At 39.9% G+C, this 18,741-nt stretch overlaps 1 protein-coding gene across 4 annotated transcripts; it reads left to right on the top strand.

Annotated features, from left to right (window-relative positions):
* The first annotated feature begins 1,762 nt into the window (after positions 1 to 1,762).
* Positions 1,763 to 15,724, top strand: LOC117993454 (antifreeze protein Maxi-like). 4 transcript variants are annotated; one of them, XM_069508194.1, is made up of 6 exons: positions 1,763 to 1,795; positions 4,100 to 4,216; positions 14,131 to 14,232; positions 14,269 to 14,298; positions 14,329 to 14,587; positions 15,553 to 15,724. In XM_069508194.1, the coding sequence occupies exons 2-6, from the start codon at positions 4,208 to 4,210 to the stop codon at positions 15,606 to 15,608; spliced, it is 456 nt and encodes a 151-aa protein (XP_069364295.1). In that variant the 5' UTR covers positions 1,763 to 1,795; positions 4,100 to 4,207; the 3' UTR covers positions 15,609 to 15,724. The 4 variants fall into 4 exon arrangements, with proteins under 4 accessions (XP_069364295.1, XP_069364290.1, XP_069364285.1 ...); XM_069508189.1 differs by having other exon boundaries at positions 14,269 to 14,587; XM_069508184.1 differs by having other exon boundaries at positions 14,131 to 14,298.
* The last annotated feature ends 3,017 nt before the right edge of the window (positions 15,725 to 18,741 follow it).

The raw sequence follows: 18,741 nt of genomic DNA, 5'->3' as shown, positions 1-18,741 counted from the left end.
CTGGGGTTCCATCTTAGATTTCGATCAGGTTTTGATCACGTTTCTTTTTTATTACGCTTTCCGGTTAGCGTCTGTCTATTCAGTGATAGAGCCTGCTGAGTCCCGACGTTAGCCTACAAACTTCTCGAATATTTAGTTAAAAGTCTGGTTAAAATCCGTAAATTGGTAGGTTCGATTCGCAGAGCCATTGAACTCTTTTTTTACCAATTCCATGCTTGAATGCTTCACACAAAGTTTAGGAGAGAAATATTCAACGAACTCTATATACCTACCTATCTACTTACTGCGAGAAAAATGAGATGCTTACAAAACAAACGCATTAAAATTTGCTTCTGTTTGGAAGTCGGTTAACAGAACTTCTGGGTCCGGAGCCGATCCCCTTAGTAGTACTAACATTAGGTCTCATTATCTATATCTAAAGTTGCGTTGCTTCAGTGGCAAAGTTATAGGGAATGTTTCCTCCCGATACAAGTTATGTTGATCTGCGTTTTGTAAACGATCAGCGACTAGGTATACCTATGATTTCTGAATTAGCTGAAGTAAGATTTCTGTTTGAAAGCCATACTATTATGTGTAGTATGCGCAAGGTCGAAATGGCAATCGAGGAGGGAACGCCGCGCACACCCGCACAGTCTCCGTATTAACCCGGTGCGGGCGAGCGCGGGTAACGTGCGGGTGTGCGGGGTGTCCCCCCGCCTCAACCTCCGATTGCCATCTCGACCTGTCGCAGACTATACTTCCACGCTAAATCATCCTACCTACTAAGTTTTAATGCCTCGTTATAATTAGATAGTTAATTCAAACATACCTCCGAAATTGTATCTTCAGTTTTAAAGGTGAGTTCCCATCGAGTCACACCCAGAGTAACAATGTGATGCGTTGGAAATTCTAATGGATAAAAAGGTTGCAACTAGTAACATTGTGACTCGATGGGGAAAAAACGATAAATTCCCAACAAGTCACACTGTGACACGATTAAGTGTGACCCGTTGGGAACCCACCTTTTAGGGTGGTGGCTGGTTCCGCATCCTACGGCTTTTAAGGGCCGTGTGGCCTAGTTGTGACAACGCACATTAATCTATTGTGATTATTAAGCATTTTTGACCCAATTCTGGATGTATGATGTTTCGGAGGTCCGAATTTGGCCGTTTAATTTTCTTCATGTCTCGAAGACTAAGCCGTCGATCGGAACCGGTTATTATTATCATTAGTTTCATCATTTATCTGACAGTAAATAAATGTCAAAACCTACGTTAGTACTGATAGGAACTGCGGAAACTGTATGCGGGAAAATTTAGGAATCTACCGCGTTATTACGCCAAAGTAGAAGGAACACGACGCTCTGAGAGCTTTCACATCTTAAACTCTATCATTTTATAAGTACATACTTGAAATACCCATGATCAAAATTCAGCCAAGATCATAATTATAGTCAAGGGCTATAAAAATAAAATCTATCTTCGATAAGGAAAAGAAAAGGTAAAGAATAATATCACATGTAAAATCATTAATAAAAGTCTATTGTAAGCTACCTTAACCACATACGAATTAAGTGCTTTTTTTCCTGTATCAAATGGATTCCGCCAGTCGGTGCCTTAACGAAATTAGCGCAAAAACCTAGCATGAAAAACTGAAGAGTATTGTAAACATTTGCCAGCTCATGACATAAGCAGGCTGGTATATAAGGGGGCGCAGGAAGCCGGTGGGCACAGACGGTTCTATTCAGTCGAAATGGCAAGATTCGCAGTAGTTTGTGTGGCCCTCGGGGTTTGTGCTTTCGTGCAAGCAGCGCCAGGTAGGCTTACTATTTTATCTTTGTGACTCATACTCATACTACATTGAAGCTTTGATAGCTTAAAATATACATACAATACTTAGATTTTAATGTCAACGGTAAGATAACTTTTCAAATGTAACATTTGTGAATTTCAAAATTCAATGTTAGCTGGTCTATAATTTCTAAAGTAATAATGCTTCGTTTATAAAATATAATGTTATAGCCGTGATAGCCTAGTGGTTAAGACGTCGGCCTTCTATTCAGGAGGTCGGGGATTCGATCCCGAGCACGCACCTCTAACTTTTTATGTGCGTTTTAAGCAATTAAAATATATCACTTGCTGGGAAACTGCATACCTGAAAATTCTCCATAATGTTCTCAAAGGTGTGTGAACAGTGTGAAGTCTATCAATTCACACTTGGCCAGCGTGGCGGACTAAGGCCTAAACCCTTCTCATTCTGAGAGGAGACCCGTTGTCAGTAGTGGGCCGGTCATGGGTTGATCATGGTTATGATCATGAATTTTATAAAAATGAGCTTTTTAGTCGAAAGTCTGTTTTTTGTAACAAATCTATCACTGAAAATTCAGTTCAAATTAGGAAAAGACAGATAGGTGGGTACATACATAATTATAGGCACCTCTAATAACTAATATATTTTGTACGTAGTTGAATTTTGTTTTAAATTAGTCATACCTAGATAAAGATTACACTAAGCTAAGATATCACATTTAGGGAAACGTTATAATTAATGTATTCTGTGTACTTAGTCTAAATGTCGTGGTTTGCAATTGTTTGTGTAACCCTGGGGATCATAACTTGTGTTCAAGAAAAACCGGGTAAGTATACGATTAACTCACATAATGAATCGTGTCATCAGTAACCTTATTATCAATCACGTCGCAACAGTGCAACGGATTGACGCGATTTTTTGCATGGGTATAGATAAATACCTGGAGAGTGACAGACTTTTTATCCCGGAAAATCAAAAAGTTCCCACGGGATTTTTAAAAAGCTAATTCCACGCGGACTAAGTAGTGGGCACCAGTTAGTTACTGATATTTTGATAATTATTAAATATCCAAACTTTTCATAATTCAACTGATAAAATTTAAATTAGAAGTGCTGTTCAAATCCCAGGTTATTGTTTCCAGTATATTTCTACGCCACGCCACTATTTAGCCAAATCATCCACATCGTATTATATTTCTGATGGATAGGTACATCACATCCAAAGTTTTTGTGCAAATAACTTTAATTCGTGATTGTGTTTTATCAGAAATAATCGTGATATCGCTAACAAAAAGTGCTAATAACAATTTTTAGATACGGATTGAGCTGTTGACACTGAAATATTATGTACCTATCTAGATGGGTACCTAGGTAGGTATAATGTTGATATCATTTCGACTGATAGCATTTTATAAATCACACGGGTGATGCCCGCGACGTCGTCCGCGTGGATTTAGGTTTTTATAACTACGTAGGAACTCTTTGAGTGCTCGGGATAAAAAGTAGCCTATGTCACTCTCCAGGTGTTTAAATATATCTATGCAAAAAATTACACCGACCCGTCTCTTCGTGGCGCGATTGAAGGACACACCAACAAACAATCTTACTTTCGTATTTATAATATGGGCAGGGATTAGTATTTGTTTACCTATCTAACGAGGATTGGTTACTGCACCAGTTGCCAGACCTAAGGCCATGCAAATTAATCATGTACAGGAGTGTGATCCGAGGACTGCAAGCATGCGAAAAAAGGCAAAAGGTAGCACACACACACACACACACACACACACACACACACACACACACACACACACACACACACACACACACACGCACATACACACGACGGTTTCCGTACCATCGTACAACAAATAACACTTTTTGTTTTTTTTTTAATTTTTCTTAGCGGCCATTTTGAAATTTTTATTATTTGTTGTTATAGCGGCCTATTGTAAATGCAAAAGTGTGTTTGTTTGTTGGTTTGTCCTTCAATCACGTCGCAACAGTGCAACGGATTGACGTGATTGCATGTGGGTATAGATAAAGACCTGAAGAGTGACATAGGCTACTTTTTATCCCGGAACATCAAAGAGTTCCCACGGGATTTTTGAAAAACATATTCCACGCGGATGAAGTCGTGGGCATCAGCTAGTAGGAATATAAGTACACTCTGTGATAAATAAAATTCTCTACCTTTTATGGTTTATGAGATACAGCCTGCTGACAGACAGACAGCGGAGGGTAGTAATAGTGTCCACTTGGCACGCTTCGGGTACGGAACCCTAATAACGATGTAATTTTTTTTCAACTAGGTTATGGCGGTGGTAGCACCGGCGGTAGCGGCGGCTACGGCAGTGGCGGCGGCGGCGGCGGTGGTTTTGGTGGCGGCCAAGGCGGCGGTGGTGGCTTAGGAGGCGGTCATGGCGGTGGTAAGTGTTTTTCTTGTAACAAAAAAGTTGTTTTTCTTTGTCGAAGTCCATGATACACAATTAGCTTATCTATACATAAATACGTACCAATACCCTATGCGCGGAATGCAGTTGCTATAGCCTTCTCTCTGTTATTAAACCCATACAAATGATTGAGCAAAAATCTCAGTGGGTGCTAACCATTTTGAGGCACCAACCAATCACAAACATGTTTTCAAATTAATATTCCAAATTCAAATTGAAAATGTTTTCAAAAAACATTTGAAATTTAATTAGAAAACAGATTCATTTGTTATTGGTTGGTGACTCAAAATGGTTACCGCCCACTGAGATTTTTTGTCATGATGTGACGTTGTAAATTTTGAACTACTAACTAGCGTTTCGTTTTTAATAAAAATCAATTTTGTTCAAAGTATGTTGGTGCCACCTAGCATCAAGGTGCAGAACTACGCGTGGGTCGATGTTCAGAGTTCATTCGAGCCACAATAGATGGCGTTTGCTTCGTTGTCAATTGTCGTAAAAATAAAACAAAATAATTAAATAAAACCATAATATCATTTGTTTATTGTTAAGTCATTAACAAAACGGTTCTTATAATATATCCTTAGGTTCCGCAAATATTCAAAAATGAATTGGCTTCATGATCAAACTAAATGAGAGCGGCCACACTCGGGTTGCGTCTGGCAACACCGATTGGTGAGATTTAGAATTTTTCTGGAGTCAACATGTGAAGACGAATTTTTTCGTTCCAGGAAAATCTCACTCTTTTTCGCCCATGGCTTCGCCTGGGAAAATACAATAGTTATAAATTTAGTCATCCTAACGTATTTCAATGTTTCATCAATTATGGTGAGTGAAAAATCAAGTAATGTGGATTCGACAAAATGGCGGTTTGGTTAGAGAAAATCCTAATTTCATGATTTTCCCTTTCAGTTCCAGTTATTTTACCTTCCCAAATAAATGAGGAAAATGGGTTGTGGGTGGACTCCTGAAAACCATTGGTGGCCAGGAGTTCAATAGGTGAGTTGTGTTTGATCGGGAAAATTCCACGTGTCGAAATTTTCACACAGCACAAATTATAATCTTGTTTTTCTTTGTTACAGGGTTTCCGTTTGCGTTTCCGTTTGCGTTTCCGTTTTTAGTTTTCGGTTTTCCGTTTTTCGCTTTCGTTTTCCGTATTTATTTCTTTTGCACATTCACGTTGGCAACTTAATTCTATGGATAAGACTTGGTGAAAATCTTTGTAATGAAACATTTCGGTTGTGAAGAATCAAGTTAAATCGAGTTTTGGATCTTGGCCGATGCCGTCCAGCTACCTTGCAGTCTTCGCACCTACAAGTAAGCAAATGTTTGTATCCTGGAACAGTTTAGTGAACCTTCTTCGTGTATGTGTACAGTAAGAACCCTGTCTTTACTACTGAGCTTTTCTTTTGAAACAATTTTATGAATTTTACTGTGTCATTGTCTATTCCATGCCAATGGCATCTTAAATTTAAAACATAGATTTTATGTACTATCTACCTAAGGCATTCTAATGTATCTAAATTAAGTCTTGGCATTAAGCTAGAATAACTAAGCATTATTAGCCATCACTATGTATTAAGCGACCCCGGTAAAAGTTACATTAAAAACAATTTTGCCTAACATCTAGCAAATTTCATTTATAACACCTCATATACATTACAAGGGAGTCGACGGCTAGCTTCTATTCTTTACTAGGTAGATAGATCAAGTAAGTAAAATTATTTTTTTTTTTTCCTCTAATCTTTGTAAGGTGGTAGATTATTCCGTATCCGGGTATATTTCTATTCCGCCCAATTTACCACCCTTACAAATGGCGCCCGAACGTTTTTTTATATAGTTATTTCTGTATATTTTGAGAAATTTTGTAAATTTTATGAAATGTACTCCGCTGATTGTACAATTTTCTAAGTAGTGACACATTGCAAAGAGCACTAAGCTGTTTTTATGGTTAACTAACTAAATAATAACTAATAGTTAGAAATTTTGTTTGATAGTTTAAGTAATTTTCTGAGTATAGTCCAACATTGGTTTTTTTTTCTTATTTAATTAACACATTATAAATGGTGCTTATGCCGTTCAATTATGTTATTTGACTTACCTTTGAGGTGTATAAGTGAATGTTTGCCTTCAGTTTAGTAAACTTAACTGAGTTGTTGTTGGGTATTGCTTTCAATAGTAAGTACATCTTATGTTTGAAAATTTCGGTAACTTAGTATAATTAAAGTTTTGAAACGCTATGTGCCGTTAACTAGTTACACACATACATTTATAAATACTAAGAGTTACAACTTGTGAAACTAAATATATAAACTATATTCAGAGATTACATTAAGTTCAAGTATGAAGTTATGAACAATTTTTTTTCAGTGACTTGATACTTCATTATTTTGTTGAAATTTTGTTTAGAGCTGTGTTAAGGTTATGATAAAAGCTACTTCACACACAAAACATGTTAAGTTTAATTGAATGCTGGTAGTTTAAAGTGACATTTAGAAACAGATTTTGTTGTATTTTAGGTTATGTGTTAAAAGTGTAAAGTAACAGTCATCAAACCATTGCACAATCTCTTTGTTTTTTTTTAAAGATAATATGCTATTCAGAGTTCATTGCAACTTTGTTGCCTGTTTACTTTTGTAATTGTAAAGGTTGTAACACACTGTGTACTCATAAAGGTGATACTGCACCTTACAATCATTTATTCAATTTTGGGAAGTTTTATTTTGTTATATTTTGTTTACTATAGTAATAATATGTGCTTGTATTATTAACAATATTTTGGAATAGGAACATAATTGATAAAATAGTTAGGATAGACTTAAGAATATTGTTTTTGTTGTGTATTTTGCTTGTGTATATTTAATAGTTTAAATAACTTCTTTTGTGTTTGTGTTTAACCAATTTGTATAAGGCTAAACATAGACAGTTACACAAGCTCGATATTTTGTTAAATGTGTTTTGACTTAACACAATGGAACAGACTTTTGCCCAGTTTCATTCACTTTTGAAGGACGAATTGTGTTATGAGGTATCCATTCGTTCCGAAACTCCAGCACCTACAGTGCTAGGTTTAAAGAAACAGTTAAAACAATTAATTCAGGAAATTCCTTCTGAATCAATTTTAGAGACAGATTTCTCTTCTGAAAGTGAGTTAGGGGTTATTACTAAAAAACTTCAAGACTTAGAAGATTTATTAAAAAAGTGTTCTGACACTAAAGATAGACATGCCCTCTGTAGGTCTAAAGCTTTAGCTTCACATTTGTACTTTAGAATTTTGAGAATACAGTGTTCCGAACTCAGCTTAATAAGTAGGAAGAGTGAATTACATACAAAGTTGCAGAGTTTGATTTCCAGATTAGATGCTGACAATGAGTCGTCTCACGACGAATCACTGGATTCCGAGAGTACCGCCGTTGACTGCACTGGTGATAAAAATGTTGCCAAGTGGAAGTTAAATTTCAACGGACAGGGTGATCCGCGCAGTTTCATCGAACGCGTTGAGGAATATAAAAGATCTTATGGCGTTTCAGATGGAAAATTATTTGTTTCTGCATTTCATCTTTTTACAGGCCGAGCATTGTTATGGTACAGAGGCAACAAATGTCAAGTTTCGTCTTGGTCAGAATTGAAAACTTTATTTTTAGAGGAATTTGATGCAGTAGATTATGACTACAGGTTGCTAGGTGAAATTCGAGCAAGAACACAAGGCTACTTTAAGTTCAGAGTTTGCTTACAAACAAGTGACAAAACAGATAAACACACTTTCAGTCACACCTGCACCTAAGGTTGATACAAGTAAAGGCACTAATTTTACGAAAACAAATAAACAACTATGTTACAAGTGCGGCAAGGGTAACCATTCCTTTAAATTTTGCAGGACAGTTCCGAAATTTATTAGATGTTTTTCGTGTGGACGTCAGAACTTTACAGTAAAGACATGTCCAAGTTGTAGTAAAAAGGCGATTAGTAAACCCGCTCCGGACAAAAATTCAAAAAACTAATTAGTAAGAACTGTGCAGAGACACAAGTAAAGAACTTGGTCATTAACAACAAAACTTCCCTTTTACCTGACACAGTTCTGTATTCAGTGGATAAACGAGACTTTAGGCCACATTTAAAGGTTTTTGTTGACGGTTTTGAGATTACAGGTTTACTAGATTCCGGTGCTTGCGCGTCAATTTTGGGTAACCAGGCGCACAAGGTTTTTTTGAGATTCGGTTATAAATTGCATAGCAGTATTGATACCACATTTTCAGTGGCAAATGGAGACAAACTTGATTGCATGGGTTATATGTTTATTCCGATTACTTATAATTCCGTAACTCACATAATAAAATTTTTTGTAGTACCCTCTATAATAGCGGATGTTATTTTTGGCTGTGACTTTTGGAAAACATTTCAGTTAGCCCCTGGCATTTTTGATAATTTAGAATTAATTAAGGCACCTTCTCAATTTTACAATATTTGTGCGATTGATAATAAACAAATTCATACCATCACTTCTTTTGAAAACTTATCATCTCAACAGAAAGAATTAGCCCAGTCTGTAGTAAATAAATTTTTAGATATTTCTTCAGAGAAAATTGGATTGGGTAGAACAAAATTAATTGAACATGTTATTGACACCGGTGATGCCTTGCCAATAAAAATAAAACAATATCCACTTTCTCCCGAAAAGAAGGAAGCTTTAAGTAAAGAGTTAGATAGGATGCTGGAAATGGACGTAGTTACTCCGAGTGAAAGCCCTTGGAATAACCCAGCAATTTTAGTGAAAAAGGCAAATGGAGACTGGAGATTTTGCCTAGATTGCAGGAAATTAAATTCAGTGACAAAGGGGGATTCATACTCAATACCGTACATTCCACAAATTCTAGATAGCTTGAAAGAGGCAAGGTTTTTATCATCGATTGATTTAAGTTCAAGTTTCTGGCAAATTCCGTTAGCTAACGACTCTCAGGAAAAAACCAGTTTTACAGTTCCTGGTAGAGGGTTATTCAAATTTAAAGTCATGCCGTTTGGCCTATGCGGTGCACCAGCACGACAGCAGAGGTTAATGGACCAGTTATTTAATCAAAATTTTTGTAGTGATATTGAAAATGGAATAGTATTTTGTTATATAGATGATATTGTTATTTGTTCTGCTGATTTTGAAACCCATTTAATTTTATTAAACAGAGTTCTGGATAAACTAAAAATGGCTCAACTATCCATAAATTTTGATAAATGTAATTTTTTTAGAAACTCTTTGAAATATTTAGGGTATATAGTGGATGAATTTGGTTTACGCACAGATCCTGGAAAAGTTGCCGCAGTTTTGAACTTTCCGACCCCAAAAACTGCACAGGAGGTAAAGATTTTCCTAGGCACTTGTTCTTGGTACAGGCGCTTTATTAGGAATTTTTCAACCATCGCTGCACCACTCAATAGACTAACGAGTAAAGGAAAGAACGCACCTAAATTTGAGTGGAGCGAACAGGCAGAGGTAGCATTTAATACATTGAAGAATGCGTTGGTAACCGCACCTGTTCTTGCGGTACCGAATTTTGAAAAACCATTCAAAATACATTGTGATGCTTCTGCATATGGTGTTGGCGGTATGCTGACGCAAGAAACCGATGGTTGCGATCATCCCATTGCGTATGTCAGTAGGAGCCTAAATAAAAACGAAAGGAATTACAGCGCGACGGAACGCGAGGCTCTAGCTGTGATTTTTGCAGTGGAGAAATTTCAGGCTTATTTTGGTTCCAAGCCAGTCACAATTATCACAGACCATGCATCCCTAAAGTGGTTCTTAAATTTAGAAAATCCCTCAGGACGACTCGCCAGATGGGGTTGTAGATTATCACAGTATAATTTTGTTATCGAACATAGGAAGGGTTGTGATAATGTAGTTCCGGATACCTTGTCGAGACTCATACACGTAGATGTAGTTGGTGATCGTAATGATAACTCTAGTCAACAAGTTTTGGTAGATGACTGGTATGACAAAACATTTAATGGCTGTAAAATCAATCCAGCAAATTTTCCGAATTTTTGTATTTTGAACGATAAACTATATCGTTACAGTAAATGTAAATACCAGCTTCTCAGTGAGTTCGACTGGAAAGAGGTAGTCCACAAGAACGACATCCTTAGAATTATGCAACAAAACCATGCAGATGCAACTGCAGGTCATTTTGGTGTGTTCAAAACTCATCGCAGATTATCCCTCAGATATTTTTGGCGTGGTATGTATAAGGACGTGGTTGAGTACGTTAAGAATTGTGATACTTGCTCTGCGTATAAACACACGACATCAGCCACTCCAGGTCTGCTTGGGAAGCCTAAAGTCTGCGAGAGACCTTTTTAGGTCATTTCGGCTGATTTAGTCGGACCTTTGCCTAGGTCTAAATCAGGATTTACATTTCTTTTTGTGGTGACGTGTTGTTTTTCGAAATATACAATGTTGTTTCCGTTACGGCGTGCCACAGGTGCCGCTGTTGTTAAAGCGCTAGAGAATTTTGTATTTTTGAACCATAGTGTTCCAGAGACTGTGATTGTGGACAATGGGTCCCAATTTACAGGATCTGAATTCCGTAATCTCATTAAGCGTTATAATATTCCGAAATTACACTACACACCACTGTACACTCCGCAAGTTAACCTTGTTGAGAGGTACAATAAGGTTGTTATGACTGCTGTAGCCGCTTTTGTGAAAGATAACCACAGGTCCTGGGACGAAAACCTGTACAAGGTCCAGTTCGCCATAAACAGTGCGGTTAATGAATCCACTGGATTCTCCCCGTTCTTCCTTGTCCACGCTAGAGAACCGGTTTTAAATGGTTCCTTCTATAAGGACACGGATAAGGAGTACGAGGCCGGAATTCCAAGGGAGGAATACGCAGGAAAGTTTGGATCTTTGGAGGACATATTTGGTCAGGTTAGGAGAAATTTGTTTCAGGCTCATGCAGAGTATGCAACGCATTACAACTTAAGGCGTAGGTCTGCAAGCTATTCTGTTGGGGATATAGTGTGGAAAAAGACCTATCCACAAAGCGACGCTACAAATTTTTTCGCAGCTAAGCTGGCACCTAAGTATGAAAAGTGCAGGGTTGTCAAGGTTTTGTCACCTTTGGTTTATGAACTAGTTAGAGTAGCTGACAACCACCCAATAGGCACTTGGCATATTAAGGATATTAAGAAGTAGATATTTGCCATTACTTAGTTTGGTCTAAACTGTTTGAATATTTAAGTTATCAATATTCAATTAGGAATTTGAATGAGTGTAGTGATGTTCTGAGTTAACAGTTACATTACCATGGTTCAGTTGAGGAGGAATGTAGTGGATGTATGTAGGGATGAATATGTGATGATTGGAATGCTTGTGGTAGACCAACCGGTTGAGAAAGTAAAAATGCAAATATCGTACTTTGGGGATAACGAAAAGGGGGGGGTTTTGTGTTTTGTTTTCGTTTTCCTTCTAGATAATGGATCATTTCTGTTATTTTTCCGATTCTGTTCCGAGATCTATTTTCTAGGAGATTTATTTCGTTTTTTTTTCTCATATTCCGATTTTGATTCGGTTTTATTTTTCCGAATGGGATAGAGAACGGTTGCCATATCAGATGGACCCGTTCACAACCAGATTTTCCGTATTTGTTGAGTAACAAATATTACGATGGTAGTTTAAAAGAGTGAACCACCGTAGGCCTAGACGCATTCTATCAGTCAGCTGAAGAATGATGCCAAGATGTTTCCACTCAAGTGTCTTAGACACCATGAAGTTTTTTTGTATATATTCTTTTTAGAAGTTAGGGTTGTGTAGTTAAGTATAATGTATAAAACCTTACACTGTTTTCAGTATATTTATTTTGTTAGACAATTTTCCTTGTTAGTAGTAGATGTGCGTTCACGCGTAACTTCTGTGTTTTTTTTGTTTGTTTCAGGCAAATTGTTAGTAGTTGTTGGATGACGCTGAGGGCAGCGTGGTTCAACCTGTTGAACCTTTTCGTAGGAGGGGAAGTATTGTGACGTTGTAAATTTTGAACTACTAACTAGCGTTTCGTTTTTAATAAAAATCAATTTTGTTCAAAGTATGTTGGTGCCACCTAGCATCAAGGTGCAGAACTACGCGTGGGTCGATGTTCAGAGTTCATTCGAGCCACAATAGATGGCGTTTGCTTCGTTGTCAATTGTCGTAAAAATAAAACAAAATAATTAAATAAAACCATAATATCATTTGTTTATTGTTAAGTCATTAACAAAACGGTTCTTATAATATATCCTTAGGTTCCGCAAATATTCAAAAATGAATTGGCTTCATGATCAAACTAAATGAGAGCGGCCACACTCGGGTTGCGTCTGGCAACACCGATTGGTGAGATTTAGAATTTTTCTGGAGTCAACATGTGAAGACGAATTTTTTCGTTCCAGGAAAATCTCACTCTTTTTCGCCCATGGCTTCGCCTGGGAAAATACAATAGTTATAAATTTAGTCATCCTAACGTATTTCAATGTTTCATCAATTATGGTGAGTGAAAAATCAAGTAATGTGGATTCGACAAAATGGCGGTTTGGTTAGAGAAAATCCTAATTTCATGATTTTCCCTTTCAGTTCCAGTTATTTTACCTTCCCAAATAAATGAGGAAAATGGGTTGTGGGTGGACTCCTGAAAACCATTGGTGGCCAGGAGTTCAATAGGTGAGTTGTGTTTGATCGGGAAAATTCCACGTGTCGAAATTTTCACACAGCACAAATTATAATCTTGTTTTTCTTTGTTACAGGGTTTCCGTTTGCGTTTCCGTTTGCGTTTCCGTTTTTAGTTTTCGGTTTTCCGTTTTTCGCTTTCGTTTTCCGTATTTATTTCTTTTGCACATTCACGTTGGCAACTTAATTCTATGGATAAGACTTGGTGAAAATCTTTGTAATGAAACATTTCGGTTGTGAAGAATCAAGTTAAATCGAGTTTTGGATCTTGGCCGATGCCGTCCAGCTACCTTGCAGTCTTCGCACCTACAAGTAAGCAAATGTTTGTATCCTGGAACAGTTTAGTGAACCTTCTTCGTGTATGTGTACAGTAAGAACCCTGTCTTTACTACTGAGCTTTTCTTTTGAAACAATTTTATGAATTTTACTGTGTCATTGTCTATTCCATGCCAATGGCATCTTAAATTTAAAACATAGATTTTATGTACTATCTACCTAAGGCATTCTAATGTATCTAAATTAAGTCTTGGCATTAAGCTAGAATAACTAAGCATTATTAGCCATCACTATGTATTAAGCGACCCCGGTAAAAGTTACATTAAAAACAATTTTGCCTAACATCTAGCAAATTTCATTTATAACACCTCATATACATTACAAGGGAGTCGACGGCTAGCTTCTATTCTTTACTAGGTAGATAGATCAAGTAAGTAAAATTATTTTTTTTTTTTCCTCTAATCTTTGTAAGGTGGTAGATTATTCCGTATCCGGGTATATTTCTATTCCGCCCAATTTACCACCCTTACAATGAGCTATCATTTGTATGGGATTACATAATACATAACAGAAAATTGAATTGTGGTTATGAACTAATAATTAGTATTTTCAATTTTTGACGTAAGATAACTATATCAAGTACGATAGGGCTGGCGTGTCCGTGTCGGACAAAAGTCCCATAAAAATAAAGATAAAAAAAAACTATATCAAGTGGGGTATCATATGAAAGGTCCTTCACCTGTACATTCTAAAACAGATTTTATTTATTTTTATGCATCATAGTTTTTGAATTATCGTGCAAAATGTCGAAAAAATACGACTGTAGTACGGAACCCTCATTGCGCGAGCCTGACTCGCACTTGGCCGGTTTTTTATTTGTTGAAAAACGATTAATGATAAAAAATAATAACAATCTTTCCCTTTTTTACAGGTGGCGGTCTTGGCGGTGGTGGCGGCGGAGGCCATGGCGGCGGTCTTGGCGGTGGTGGCGGCGGAGGCCATGGCGGCGGCCTTGGCGGTGGTATTGGCGGAGGCCATGGCGGCGGTCTTGGCGGTGGTATTGGCGGAGGCCATGGCGGCGGCGGTGGACTTGGCGGAGGCCACGGCGCCAGCGGTGGACTTGGCGGAGGTCACGGCGGCAGCGGTGGACTTGGCGGAGGACACGGTGGCATCGGAGGCGGTATTGGCGGAGGTCACGGAGGCGGCGGCGGTGGCGGTCTCGGCGGAGGTCACGGAGGCGGCGGCAGCGGCGGACTGGGCGGAGGTCTCGGGGGTAGTGGCGGTTATGGCGGCCATGGCGGCGGCGGTCACGGCGGTCACGGTGGTTTCAGTGGGTCCAAGGCTAGCGCCAGTGCGAGCGCTGGCTCCGGTGGATATGGTGGATACGGGTGAGTTTACCACCACTTAAAAGGAAAAACTGACTCACTGACTGATCTATCAACGCACAGCTCAAACTACTGTACCTACAGATCGGGCTATTTGGCATGCAGATAGCTAAATATTACGAGACATCCGCTAAGAAAGGATTTTTAGAAAGTTCTATCCCTAAGAGGGTAAAATAAGGGTTTGAAATTTGTGTAGTCCACATGGACGAAGTTGCGGGCATAAGCTAGTTATCTATATATTTACTTAATGATATGACGAGCACTGTACCTACATTACGCGATCTAAAGTGATGAGCATCGATCTTTAGAAGATAGCACATTTGTAGAGCACTGTCTCGGTCGTTGAGACCGACAAAACGTCATATGGCTCTACAAACCTGAAATGTCATTCTAAAGGCCGATGGTCATCACTTTCGGCCGCGTACTGTACGCTCTCGTAATATGAAATCTCTCTGGATTTTGTGTGATTAATGCGACAGGTCGAGATGGCAATCGGGGTATGAAGCAGGGGACACCCCACACCCAGGCACGTCACCCGCGCTATCCAGCGCCGGGATAGCGTGGGGGCCGGGTGGGGGTGAGGGCGATCCCTCCCCGAACTCCATTTCAACCTGTCGCGTTTTAATAATGTCCTCCCAAAGATAAGGTGTCCTCCCGACCGAATTTCGACCACGGCGGCCAATCTCAATGGAAATTAGCCAACTGCGCGAGAGATTATAAGTGCTCAGTATGTGCGCAAACACAAGTGCACTCTCTATTCCCTCGCTCTCATAACCCGATGGGACGGAAATCCGACACGACTAAAGAGAGATAAGATAAGGCGCAGGACCGATGACGTTACGCGGTGGTTGTGTGGGTGTGCGGGGCGGGGAGTCCCCACCCCGATTGCCATCTCGACCTGTCGCTTACTATACCTGCTAAGTAGGTTCCTACCTAAACCTAACGTTCTGTTTCTTATTTACTTTCAGACGCTAATTTCGGCCCAAGAACAAGACTCGAGCAAAAACTTCTGAACTTTTCGTGAATAACTTCAAAATTGCCTGTAGGGATAAGCAAAAACAAATGTGATATAGTAATAACTGCTCGCCATAATATTGTTCGTAATATTATGTTCCAAATAAAACCAATTACCTAAAAAAACCTTTTAATTACCTACTTACCTTACTTTACCTTATAATGGGGGCCACCACCCTCTACACATTCTCCAGTACAACAGTTTTATTATAAGTCATCATTCTTTATAGGTACGCATGGCTTGGGTCTGGAATACTCTTCCGAAATCACTGTTTCCTGCCAATTTTTTTTAAAGAATATTAGCCATGTTAAATCCATATTAATAGTATAAATGTGAAAGTATGTCTGCCTGTCTCTCTGTCTGCTAGCTTTTCACAGCCAACAGTTTAACAGAATGTGATAGCTTACATCGCGGGGAAGGACATAAGCTACTTTTATCCCGGAAAATCAAAGAGTTCCCACGGGATTTTTAAAAAACCTATTTCCACGCAGACGAAGTCGCGGGCATCAACTAGTGACTAATATTCCCCTTTCCTCTCCAACTAAGCGTAAAGCTTATGCTAGGAGTAGGTACGACAATAGTGCAACGGGCAGGGACCTTTTGGTTTTCAGTCCACTCCTTTACCCGCTAAGCTATTGAGGCTCATTATAATCCGGGTATCTTTAAAACAAGAGTGAATAGGCACCTTCTAGGCAAACGCGTCCCATCTTAGGCCACATCATCACTTGCCATCAGGTGTGATCGTGGTCAAGCGTGCGCCTATAGTGAATAAAAAAATAAAAAATAAAGTAGGTACCGCGACGGGTAGGGGTGGCAATCGGGGTATAATACCCCCTCACACCCGCACGTCACCCGCGCTCGCCTGCACCGGGTTAGCGTGGGGGCCGGGTGGTGGTGAGGGCGATCCCTCCCCGATTGCCATTTCAACCTGTCGCGTACTAATAATGTCCTCCCAAAGATAAGGAGTCCTCCCGACCGAATTTCGACCACGGCGGCCAATCTCCATGGAAATTAGCCAACTGCGCGGGAGATTATAAGTGCTCAGTATGTGCGCAAACACAAGTGCACTCTCTATTCCCTCGCTCTCATAGCCCGATGGGACGGAAATCCGACACGACTAAAGAGAGATGAGATAAGGCGCAGGACCGATGACTTTACGTGCTCTCCGAGCCACGGGGATAATCAACCCCCAACTTCCTAACTCCGTGCTAGTAGGTACCTACCTTTTTGTACCTGGTTTTGTAAATATTTTTCTTAAATAAATATATTATTACCGTTATTACCGTTACCGTTACCTAGTACAATTTTTTTGGCCCGACCCGGGTACCGAACCCAGGACTTGCACATGTTAACCACTAGACCAAACAAGTATGTAAATAGATTCTGTGTGAGAATAGGTAGGTACCAAATAACGCGTGAGCACCTATAATTTGTCTGTTATCCACACCGCGTTAACGAAAGCAAAACAGTCAAGTTTGCGACCTTCATACAAACAACTCCAAAAAGATAATTTGACATGCAACGTCCATCCTGTTTGACCCATTGTCCCTGCCAGATATAAAGAGCAGTGTAAAGTCATCACACCACAGTTCTGTTATCTGCTATATTGTAGACAGCATCCCATTGGGCAGTAAATAAGCATTAATTAGATATGGGGAAATTAATAAGCCTGCTTCTATTGGTGCTAGCGGTGAGCACAGTCCTTGCCTATCCAGGTAAGTTTTTTTGTAGATAAAATGTAGTCAGCTATACGAGCTGAGTATTTGGGAGAGATAGCTACTAAATATAGATGAAACCTGTGAATGTGTGTCATGCACGTGGATTTTAGTTGTTTGAAAATTCCGTGGGCATTCTTTAATTTTCTGGGACAAAAAATAGCCCATGTCCATCCCTGGGGGCGGCGATGCAAGCTATTTCTGTCCATCGGACAGTAGAGCATACAATAATTATCTGTGTGCGATTGCACAAGGATGGTGTCAGAATCGTCATCATTATCAACAGATAAACATCCACTGATGGACATAAATTTCTGGTAGGGACTTCCACACGCCACGGTCACACGAGTAGATATATAGACAAGAGGGGAAGCTTCATACTAGCGGATGGCTGTAGGTTCACTCACTCATAGCGCAGTTCACGCACACCACGACGTGTCACGGACGCTCCGTTTGCCGCCGTTTACCATCGAACTGGGCGCAAACGGAGCGTCCGTGACACGTCGTGGTGTGCGTGAGCTAGTGTGAAGCTTCCCCTCTGGTCTAAAATATCAACTCATGTGCCGCCACGGTCTTGCGCCACCTATTTTTAACGCTGGGAAATGCGTTTACGCATCCCCTCCTCCTGGAAGCCAGCCGGCTAACCAGCCAGCCAATCAACTGGAGGGAAGGTATGTTCGACTCGCCAGCCGAGGGGCAACCGGAATACCCACTAAAACCCAGTGGCGCTCGTACACGTCGCCTGGCGACTTGGTCTCGGGAACATCGAAGCAATCAACTGCGACCCAGCCAGCGACGTCCGCCGAGTTGGACCTTCCACCGGAGACCCACTCACGAGGTCCTCCCACCGCACGTCCGAGGCGCACCGACGAAGTGCGTGCGCCTCTCGATCCGGAGACCCAACGGGCGACAACTGCAGACCCCGCGCACGTCGCCCGCATTCCATCCTCCGCTTCCTCCACTGTGCCCTCTGTTAGTCAGAGGGACACGCAGGACACGCTTTTTGGTGCGAGGTGCGCCATATTGCTACTTCAGCTTTGCAAGTTGCAAGCTGTTTAGATATAGATTGCAGTTTAAGCAACTGTGATAACAATAATTTAAAGTGACCTTAAATAATTTAGGCAAAAACAACAGGACAATACTTATCTTAGTTAAATTCGCAACCTAGGTATATACTATATACGACGGGTTTTCCAAAAAATACTGCAGCTGTTCTAAGCTGCCTTACAGATTTTTTAATCAGTTTTGTTTTTAATCTTCTTTTTCAGGTCTCATTCACGAAGGGTCTGATAACAACAACAGCGACTCTGATTCAGGCGAAGACGAGACTGGTAGCTACGAGAACGGCTACGAAGACGGCGTAAGATACGGACACACCTACGTGCAAGCGGCCGCTGCCGCATCGGCTTCCTCTTCTAATTGAACTA

This window comes from Maniola hyperantus, chromosome 2 (assembly GCF_902806685.2).
Source record: "Maniola hyperantus chromosome 2, iAphHyp1.2, whole genome shotgun sequence".
Lineage (NCBI taxonomy): Eukaryota > Metazoa > Arthropoda > Insecta > Lepidoptera > Nymphalidae > Maniola > Maniola hyperantus.
The sequence above is the reverse complement of the archived record's forward strand: the minus strand, read 5'-3'. Positions and strand labels throughout refer to the sequence as shown.